The following is an 11,339-nucleotide window of genomic DNA, read 5'->3' as shown; positions in this document are numbered from 1 at the left end:
CGAAAACGCTCTATCCAGGACACTTAGAGCAACGCGGTACCGTGCATCTGTATCGTGGTTCATGGAAGGTACGGAGGATCAACGTTTAGCTGATCGTAAGCAGTTTGTCCCAGATGCTATCACGGTTGGCGAGCTGGCATCAGAGCTTTGTGATTTGGCTCGACGTTTTCCAGACCGAAGGGATTCTCTTCACCGACTAGGCGAAAGCTTAAAGATGTATAGAGACGCAGCAGTGCAGCAAGACGGCTGCTTGCGAATAGCAAAGGTGTCGATGGAAGAGGCCGTTACTCAACCTAGTGATCATCAAATCGAAGATGCATTTTCGATTGTGCAGCAGATTGCTCGTTCGTACATTTACGCCTGTCTAGGATTTATGTATGGAACGGGACAAGGTGGTTTCACCGACACAAACAAAGCGTTTGAATTCTACCAGCTCGCAGCTAAAACGGGTGTAGGCGAGGCACAGTGCAGTCTTGGTGAAATGTATTACTATGGCGTTAACGACAATATCTTGAAGGATCTACAAAGTGCCTATGTTTGGTTTGATCGCGCTATGGCGGATGAAGTGAGTTATGAATCAAACGTTGTGAACAGTGCCATGAATTGGCTTAAACGAAAACCAATGATGTATCTTAAGTGTAAACCTTCTTACCAACTTCACGCAACAAAACAGCTTGCACGAATGAGTCTTCATGAAGTAGTCGACACTTCAGAGAATCATAGGGCAGACCTGTACAGTGGTCTTCAACTTTTGTCGGTGGCTGCTGTTGGTGGATGTGCTGAGGCGCAGCTGTGGCTTGCATCTTATTTCTTGGTGGGGTTGGACGATTTCTGTGATCGGCGAAAAGCTCTCTTCTGGTTAAGAAAGTCTCGCAAATCCAACGATACTGCAAAACAGGTTAGTCAAACTGTTGACGTTCAGGTGAAAAAATATTTGAGTTTATTGCATCTTGCAGAATTTCTAAAGTCTCAATTATTGTACAGTTGGGTGATAATTGTTTCTTCTTGTAGATATTGAAATACTGTGTAACAGGACGTGGAGGAGATGCGGTAGATAGAGCTCGTCAAATTCTAAAAGATGCAGACCTTCCTATTCCTTCTACTTTGTCAATAGGGTCGTTTGTAGTACGAACACTCGGTGAACTGTCTTACGACTCTCAGATCTTTTTCAAAGAGCGTTCAGCCAGGAGAGCACCGCTGGCCGTCCCGGCGTCGGTACTGTCAAAATTTCCGCAATCGCCGACGTGTCAAAGGTTACTTGGTGCGTGTGATTTAGTGAAAGAAGCCAATAGTATTCCAGATAGTTGCAACGTAGAGGACAAGAGACGATACCTGCAGTATATTGTCAACGCCTATCTTATGTGTCCGCTTGTCTTGCAGTTTGTACCTATTGACCTCTCTAGGGTTAGCAGTACTTGTGATGATATTGAAAAGAACTTTCCATCTGTTTGTGAAGATGCGCTGATAGGAAGAGTCATTACCAAGTCAACTATAATTAATCCTGAACACATACAGGAAGGGATTGATCACGAGTTAGAAGCTATTCGACTGATAGAGTCTCGGAACATGAGCGATAAATTGAGTCAGCTCAAGATATCTCGCTTGCATTGTCTAGCTGGAAACAGGCAATGTTTGAGAGGTCAATATGTTAGCGCTCTAGACCATTATAATCAAGCTGAAGAGATGGGAACGGACGACATCGCAGCTGTTCTGAGTGGCCAGGCATTTTGTCACAGTGCCATGGTTGGTCAGTTGGAACAAGCCAAAAACCTCTACTTAGAGTACTTTAGAAAGGCACCCAAGTGCGATGGTGCCTTCGCTCGCAATTGTTATTTTCTTGCTTCAGTATCGCTGGAAATGAGAAAGTGGCAGGATTTCTGTTATTATTACGAGCAAGGAATAGAACATGAGATGGACAGATTGCCGTTCCAAGCAGTGGTTGATACTCAGGCTAAACGCTGTTTTTTTGGCGTGTATTTAGCAGCTGATACGACAGAAATGTCATTTTGCGTCAAGTGCTTTAGAATCGAAACGTCAAATTTGATATCAACATGTTCCAGTTGCAGTTCAGTTGTCCCTTGTCAGTTGGCCAGTGGTAGCACTTACAAAAAGATCGCAAAACATTTGCTAAAAGTAAGATCAAAGGTCCTTAATTCTGAAGGAATAACAATTTCTCCCGGTGTCGATTCTGTAAAAAAAGTAATGAATGTTTTGAAATTCATTGAAGAGAAGTTCTGCAAAGTGAAAAAATTAATAGAAATGACTAAAAACGTCTCGGATTATTGTGACCGTGTTTCCACGGGGTTAAGTCTGAAACAACTTGCAATTTCTGATGCGGTTACAGTCACAAACAAATTCTCTGACACGGAAAGCGGACAAACTGCGGCGGCGGAAGCTGATAAAGCTCAAGCAAGTTCGTATACTTTCTAAGTTGTAAACGAAATAGTGGAGATATAAATTTATTGCTATGCCTTGTATAGAATCGTTTCGAGGAACTGCAACTTATGCAGTGAAAGAAGGAGCAGCAGCAACTTTATTTGCAGCAAATTTGCGCAATCCTCCGCACTCTGCATTGAAAGAAGTTCTCTCGACAGCAAAGGACATTGTTCTCAGAGACGACCTTTCAAACGCGGTTACTGGTTCTACTACGTTTGCTGAATCAGGAGCAAGTGGCAGAGTGGCCATCTCTGTCACATGTAAATATATAAATATATTATTAATTGTCGTTACATTCTAGTTTAGTTTGTGCATGTTTACTGTAGATGAAAACGAAGAAGATAACAAGGATTTGTTCTATGCTCCTGCTCGTAGTAAGTCGTTTACCGGTCGTATTGACATTCTCGAGAAATTGTGGGAATCTCTGCACTCTAAGGAAGGGATCGCTGAGGAGTCAAGAAAAAGAGGTGATGTCGGTCGTGGTTTGTCTGCAATATCAGGTTTGGGTGGGACTGGCAAAACGAGCGTTGCCGTCGAGTATGTATGGATACATAAAGAGTATTACTCTGGCGGTTGTTATTGGTTGTCTGTGGACGATCTAGAAGGAAGTATTAGCGATTTGGCGTGTTACATTGGCGCGCACAAGTCGGTCACCTTTGACGGATCCTCGACCGTAAGATATCAGCTTAGCGGCATTATGTCATATCTTCTTGCTCTTAAACGTCCGTGGTTATTGATATTAGACAACATGGACCTAACAGAATTGAGCTCTCATCCTTTATTGGAGACAATCGTGTTGGGACCATGGAGACAATCGAACGATTATGGTAATCTTATGGTCACGTCTCGATGCAATGCCGACGTTTTGAGCGAAATTTTCCATATTGACAAACAAACATCAATACACGTTTTGCATGAATTTATGGAAAGCGAGTCAATAGCGTTTTTAGAACAAAGAACATCGAGCGTCAAGAACGAGATCGAATTCTCCAAAGACCGAGCAGCCATTCTGGCTCGTCAAGTCGGTCATTTACCGCTCGCACTCGAACAAGTAGCAGCTTATCTCATCGTCACGCGCTGCTCGCTCGACGACTACGTTTCTACGTATAAAAAGCAACGTTCAAAGTTACTGAAAAGACGAAAGATTGCAAAACCGTCGGGACAGGACAAAGCGTCGAATCACCGTTTAGCTGTTCATACGACTTGGACGATAAACTTTGATCGCATCGAGAGGCACGAAGAGTTCGGTCAATGTGCCGACTCGTTCGTTCGTATGTGCGCCTTTCTTGCTCCAGAAAAGATCCCGTATATCCTTATCAAAGCGACCGACGAGCAACTTTTCCAGACCGACTCGACGGCGTTGCGTTCGATTGTCGGTCTTTTGACTGAATTGTCTCTATTTCGTGAAGAATATGAGAAAAAAGGATTAAGTGTTCATCGATTAGTACAAGAAGTACTGCAGGAATGTATCAAAGTAAGCGGATGTGAAGAACTTCACGCGACGTTTGAGTCTGCTGTTAATGCCGTTAGTTTGTGTTTGCAACGATGCAAGAAGCCGAACTTAATGGAATATTGTTTGAGAGAAAGAGTAGGGGAAGACGAACAGTGGGGAATTCTATCATCTCACGTCTTCGTTTTACAAGAACATATATTCTCTAACGCTCCATTACTCGGTCCATTATTCCGTCGTCTCGTGTGCTACAACGTAGCAGTTTTGTTGGATAACGCTTCTATTTACTGTAACTGCATTGGACGGCTATCCGTTGCTAAATTGCTCGATCGTCAGAAGCTTCGTGTGCTCGACACGATGGACGATAGATTGAGTAAAGATGACGTCATAAGGTTGACATCTACTATTATACCGTTACCGTTAAAAGTTCAACAGAACGTAAGACGAGCGATACGAGACGAAACGATGAGTGGAATAAAATTGCAAACGGTCGGTGATATATCGTCGAAACGTAAAGATGGCGACGTCACGACGGTCAAGTCTAGTCGCGAGGTCCGGAAAGACTTGATCAAAATTTTACGAACTTGCGATCGTCACGTCGCCGAGGAAGTGGCGAATGAACTGTCGAGCGAATTGTCGCGTCTGTCGTCGACGTGTAGAAAGAACACGATGGAGGAAAGATATTCCCTTGTGAGCTGTAGAGCACGAGCCTATCTGCAGTCTGGCAAGTTGGATGGATGTTATCAAGATGCGACCGAATGCATCAAGTTATTACCCGCTCGTTGCGACGGATACGAGATTTTATCTCAACTGTTTGCGCTCATCCAATACTCGTCGTTACCTTTAGCTCGTTGTGTGGCGGCAGTGGCAATGCACTTGAATGCCGAATCTTGTCGAATGAAGTGGTTTAAGCAAGCCTACCCGAACGTTCCATTCGTTAAGATAACGACGCAGGAAAACCTTCGCTCGATCTTGGCTAATCAAAAACGTTATCGAGGATTTACTGTACTTGTAGATAACAAGCAAATAACCGACAACGTTATTGTTGTGACGGAGAATATCAACTTTGTTGGTTTGCATCAATGTAGAATGGATATAGACAAAGGAATATTTATTCAAAGTTATTCGTGTTGGGTAAATTTTCAAATGTTTATGAGAAATGGAGGTTTTATCGCTTCTTGCGAGGCACATGCTTGTCTTCTGCACTGCCGCCTTACCTCAACTCTAGCTGGTGTTTCCATCATATCGGTGAGTGGGTCAGTGTATTTGGATAGATGTCAGATTATTGACAGTGACGCGGGAGGATTGACTGTCTGTACTACCGGTATAAGAGGTCCAGCTACGGCTGCCGTGTGTTTTTGTCTTGTGAAAGGCAACAAAGCAGCGGGACTAGAAGCTCGATATGGAGGTTGTCTTATGTCTATAGGCAACACAGTATGTGAAAATGGCGTCGGATATTTGTTGGGACCGCTTCCAGGCGATTGTCTCCTTCAATCTAACATCGTTTTTATGAATGGTCAAGGAATCGAGATTTCTCACAGAAACCCTGTAAATCCATTGTTTAGTGAGGATAAAGTGCTCGACTATATTGAGTCAATGCCATGTCAGCCAGAGTCTGTCCCCAGTGTAGTGATCGAAAGAAACGAGTTGTGTGAGAATTTAACGTACGGAATTCATTTGTTATATGTTACATCTCGATGTGGAGTCGTGTCGGTTAGGAAAAATCTGATTAATGGTAACATGTACTGGGGATTTGGATCACTTGGCTGTTGCGATCCGCATCCCAACGTTGGGGCCGTTGTGACTGAAAACACAATTCGCAGCAATAAGTGTGGGGGGATGAGAGTGAGATATTGTGGCGTCTCTTCTCACAGAATTACAGATAATGTAATAGAAAACAACCTAATGGCATTCAGCAAATTTGATCTGTCTGAAAGCGTTCTAGAGACTTACAAGAGTGACAACATTGTCAAGAACAACAAGAAGACACTTCACTATCCTCACTCTGAAAGTCAGTGGCAGAAGAATAGTTGCTCACATTGCCATACTACGCTAAGACAAGGAAAGCAAAGCATTCAATGCCAACGGTGTTATGCTTCCAACTATTGCGGTAGTCCTTGTCTTGAAGAACATAAAGAAAGACACACGTTGTTGTGCGAAATTATTAGACGTCGTTACAGCGTTAACACTTCTCCGTCGACGTTGGCACCAAGTGAAACGGTTGGGGTAACAACAAAAATGAACCCTAAACACAAGCGAGGACCTTCATTCGCTCCAGTACCTCAAATTGGTGGCCCTCGGTTTGCTGTGAAGCTACAAACGCAAGAAGAGTCTGAGACGTCTTCGTCACTCATTACTATCTATGATCAAACTCACACCATATATACCGTGATTGTGAATACTCAGTTGTATGACTTGATTATGAATTGTGGTGTCGTCGGAGAAATGTGCGGTACGTCCAAGAAAGTTTTCTGCTGGGCAGTCTTTGAAGGTAAAGACAACATTAGAATTTTTTTCCACGAACTTGCTCCTTACACAGACGAATGGTAGCTGTCAATACAAAGACATATTTAGTCGTATATTAGATAGCGATGGATTGTCTCATTCCGATTTCGAGTCTGCCTTTTTTTGTCAAATTGAGATATCAGCTAGCTAGCAGCATAGCTATTTTCGTAGCAAGATATGGTATGTAGTTGGTGTTACTAAAGGCATTGTCGTACTGTTGTCTGTTTTGCTATTGATAGTGCTGAAACAAAATATACTGACAATATAGACGTGCATGGTGCCCTCGACCGAGGTAGTAATAATGGACTACTTTGATGAGCACATGAGAGGTGTCGCTCTCTGTACATCTCTAAAATCGATGGGGCCAGCTGTGTCACAAGACCGAGCGGGTAGGTTACTACAGTTTATTGATCAAGAAGCAACTACTAACCAACGTAACACCGCAACCACTACTCAAAGCAAAGAGTGTCTAGTGTAACTGTCCAATACGGAAGTAGGCGTATCTACGGCATGATTAACTTATCTACTGCATGTGCACTCTAAGCAACACCCTACGTGACACGTCCTCGTGTTAGGTCTGATCCATTACGTAATCTTGTGTCCACGCTGGTGGATTTCTCATTCGTACCGGTATTTCCACTGAGTTGGGTACGTCATACAGCACGCGTTCCTCCTAGAAATCAACTGCTGCCTGTGGAAGTTGGCTGTTCATCGACTGCCGTTGCTGCGGTAGATCTTGAACGGGGTCCTGATGGAACTGCCGTCTCCGGCTCTGGTCTGGCGGTGGCGCTCGAATTTCGGTAACGCGGCTTTATTCGGTTATAATGAACTCGTCGAAGTCTTCTTTTTACCTTCCACAGGGACTACTTCCAGAGCTAGTCCTGTTGTCATCGACTGTCGGTACACGGAACGGACCTTTCCAAGGTTTTGCCAACTTGGAAGACTTACCAGTACCAACAATTGGTGTGTACAGCCAGATTAGATCACTTCTAGAATGCATGCATGTGATGTGGAGAGGCCTTGCAGTTGTAATTCTCCTTCTGATGACGTTGAGACTCAGCTACTTGCGCGTCCACGAGTTCTTTAGCAATTGCTTGTCTTTCTCTCAACTGCTGTACGAACGTTGTAGATCCTTCTGGTTCTGGCAAAGGAGCTCCGGTCTGCAAATCAACTGGAAGACAAGCATTCCTTCCAAACATCAGCTCTAACGGTGTCAGACCAGTTGAAGACTGCTTTGCTGTTCTATAATGGAACAAAAGCAATGACAGACATGCTGCATCCCAATCTTGTTGGTTCTCCGACACGTGTTTGCCAACAAATCAAGGATCGTCCTGTTCAGTCATTCTACCAGACCATCACAATGTGGATGGTAGGGGGTTGTACAGACATTCTTGATTCCTAGTAGCTTGCAAGCCTTCTGGACAATCTTGCTCTCAAAGTTTTGCCCTTGATCAATGTGCAGAATGGCTGGTACTCCGAATCTGCTGAACACCTCATCTACCAGGACTTGAACTACAGTTGTCGTCTTCTGATCCGGTAAGGCATAGGCTTCAACCCACTTGTTATAATAGTCTGCCACTACTAACAAGTGCGTGTTACCTTTGTTTGCCTGTGGTAGAGGTTCAAGGAAGTCCATAGCAATCATCTCCATTGGTCCACCTACTGTGCTATTTGTCAATGGATCTCGAGATTTAACTGCTGGCATCCTCCTTGAGCAAGTTTCAGAGCACGTTACCCAATCCTTGGCGTCTATGGTAAGTCCAGGCCACCAGAATCTGTCTCCAATTTTTGCCAATATCTTATCTATTCCCAGGTGACCGCTGTTGTCATGAACTTGGCTCAAAGCTTCTAAAACCAGTGTTGTTGGGAGAACCAAGAGCTCTTGTACTCGACTTCCCTCTACCGATCTCTATCTCTGCTTGCGGTACAACACTCCGTCTTTACTGGCGCTACACCCTTCCAAATTGTCTCAGTTTTGGATTGCTTCTCCATTGACCAACAAACTGAGGTCTACCTCGAAGCAGCTGTTGAAGCACCACAGACATGACTGGATCATCTGCTTGCAGCTTCTCACCTCCTTTTGCGTCCATTGAGGCTGGAAGCTAATTGCTTCAATTTCCTGTTCTTGATGGAGACGTCTTGACAGACTGTCAACATTGGAGTGTTGTTTACCAGCTTGATACTTGATGTTAAAGTTGTATTCGCTCAGCTGCAAGATTTATCGAGCTAGTCTGCCAGTTGGCTCTTTGACCGTTTTTAACCAAGAGCGTGGGCAGTGATCAGTTATGACTTCAAATTTGTGACCTTACAAATATGGTCTGAAGACTTATACTGCCCATACGATCGCCAATGCTTCTTTCTCCACTGTGGCATAATTTCTCTCTGCCTTGTGTAGTGCCCGACTAGCATATGCCACCGCTCTCTCCTGCCCATCCTCCATTTGGGATAAGACAACACCAAGACCAATTGCACTAGCATCTGTAGCCAGCAGGAATGGCTGCTCAAAGTTGGGATACACCAGGACCGGTGCTGATATCAGTTACTGCTTGAGAGTCTCAAACGCAGACTGACATGCTGGTGTCCACTTGAACTCCACTCCTTTCTGCTGCATTGCAAACAGTGGTACTGCAGTCTGAGAAAATCCTTTGATGAATCGGGGTAATATCCTGCCACCCCAAGGAAACATCTCAGATCTTGCAAACTTTCAAGGCGAGGAAATACCTTGATTGCACTGATCTTATCAGGGTCTGGCTGTAGGCCCTCAGAAGACACCACGTGGCCTAGGTATTTGACATACTCTTGTGCGAACATACACTTAGTTGGCTGCAACTTTAATTCTGCTGCTTGTAACTTGTTGAATACTGTTTTCATTCGGCTCAAATGGTCTTCAAATGTTGCAGAGAGGACTATAATATCATCCAGGTAGATAAGACACTGCTCCTATGTCAACCCTGCCAACACTGTCTCCATCAACCGCTGGAATGTACTCGGTGCATTCGTGAGTCCCAACGGCATCACATTGAATTCATACAAGCCATGAGATGTAGTGAAGGCTGTCTTTGGTCTATCAGCTGGTTCAACTTCCGCTTGCCAATATCCAGATGCAAGGTCTAACGTGGAGAAATACCGTGCTTCACACAATGAATCGAGTGTTTAATCAATCCTTGGCAGTGGATAACTATCTTTCGTTGTCAGGGCATTCAACTTCCGATAGTCTACACAGAATCGGAATTGTCCAGACCTTTTCTTGACTAAGACCACTGGAGATGACCAGGCACTGCTGTCTATTCCCCGTAAGTGTGAACTCGGAAGTGAGTAATGAAGTAGAGGTCACACCAAGTGTGCTCATCAGAGCACTAAGAGCTGCTCCATTTGGACCATGTTACACCAATTATCTTAAATGGTTCCAGTCTGATCCGTTGGTCTTACAAGATAATTGGATAATAACCATTGCTCCACCCGTTTATCTTTGATATGCAAAAGTATTATCTTTCCGTTTCCTTTGTAGGAAAGGCTTAGATAATTTGATAACCAGAAATGCCAGATGTATCGGTTTCTAACAATACTGAGATCATCGCAAAAGTCCAAAAAAACAGCGGAGATATTGATGATTTTCGAAGTGCACACTTATAGGGAACAGACAGTAGTGGATGGACTTATGATCTGGTTCTCCAGCTTGTCTTGTATCTGAACATCCACAACTTTCGTGAGACTCTGTGGCAGTCTTCTTGAGTGCTGCCTGACTGGCGCATTTCCTTCAGTAGAAATCTGATGCTGCACTAAGTCAGTTCGTCGAATGTCGCTTAGTTCACGTTTCTGTGCTGCTGTCAATGACTGACTGATCTGGAATTGTTGCAACAACTTCCACTTCTTGCCCATGTCCAGCTTTGTTTGTGGCAAATTCCCTGAATTAATTGCCTCATTTGCAATGCTTCCGACCACACCTCCTGTGTCCTCAGCTCCCAATACCACACCTTTCTGAAGACGTACCACACCACCAGGCGCCATCAGTTGTACTGGTACCACATCCTGGTCTATGGTCAGAAGAGAGCGGGCTATCATCACACTTGATGCTGTCATCAGTGCATTATTGGGCTCCAACAGTCTTGTTGTGCCTTTTCCACGATCTGTATTTCCATTTTCTTTCTATTGTGGGGATTTCCACGTTATCAGTCAAAATAAAAAAAACTCTGACCACCTGCTTCTCCTGAGGTAAGCAGTTCCACTGTTGAATTTCCTGGCAATTCTAATCACTTCCTCTTTAGGTCTAAGGTAGCGTGGTGTTTGAGCAGGAAGTCAACTCCCAGAATTGGACCAGTAACAATGTCGGCCACAAGAAACCAAGGTGTTGTTGTCCATTCTTCTATGGTGACTGGTAGCTCAACTTTGCCACAAATGCTAATGGCATTTCCATCCACACCGTTCAACGTCAAAGCACTGTCAATGTGATTAATTGCCATGTCCTTGTTTTGTCCAAACGATTTGGGAAATAGAGACACAGATGCCCCGGTATCCACCATACATTGTGTCATCTGTCTACCCACTGACGCTTGCACCAATAACGAGTACGATTCCGCACGATTGGTACCCAAAACCCCAACTGTTTTGTTTGCTGCGGTACCTTGTCTCGCCAACACCGGACAATCTCGTTTCCAGAGACCATGCTCATCATAATGAAAACATGTGCCACGCTGCTTGCAAGCCGACCTGGGCCTGGCTGAAGATTCATCTTTGGGAGAATTCCTCTTCACTTGCCCCTCTATCTGTTCTAATGGCGCAGTTAATGCTTCCTAGTACGAACCAAACTTTGCGTTACCTGATCAGTTGTTGACGTGCTAGCGGCAGCGACGGTACCACGACTCTTCGCACGGTGTCGGTCCTCCTTCCGTAGTTGCAGAAGCATTAGTTCCCTTGCCTTGCTCACCGTCTCATTAAAACCAGCTGGAAA

At 44.4% G+C, this 11,339-nt stretch overlaps 1 protein-coding gene across 1 annotated transcript; it reads left to right on the top strand.

Moving 5' to 3' along the window:
• The first annotated feature begins 61 nt into the window (after positions 1-61).
• On the top strand, positions 62-6,632 carry LOC134180626 (uncharacterized). Its single transcript, XM_062647816.1, has 4 exons — positions 62-898; positions 1,012-2,413; positions 2,481-2,696; positions 2,763-6,632. The coding sequence occupies exons 1-4, from the start codon at positions 62-64 to the stop codon at positions 6,434-6,436; spliced, it is 6,129 nt and encodes a 2,042-aa protein (XP_062503800.1). The 3' UTR covers positions 6,437-6,632.
• Positions 6,633-11,339: the final 4,707 nt, after the last annotated feature.

Source organism: Corticium candelabrum, chromosome 5, assembly GCF_963422355.1.
Source record: "Corticium candelabrum chromosome 5, ooCorCand1.1, whole genome shotgun sequence".
In the NCBI taxonomy this organism is placed as follows: domain Eukaryota; kingdom Metazoa; phylum Porifera; class Homoscleromorpha; order Homosclerophorida; family Plakinidae; genus Corticium; species Corticium candelabrum.
This window is presented reverse-complemented; position numbering and strand designations above follow the sequence as displayed.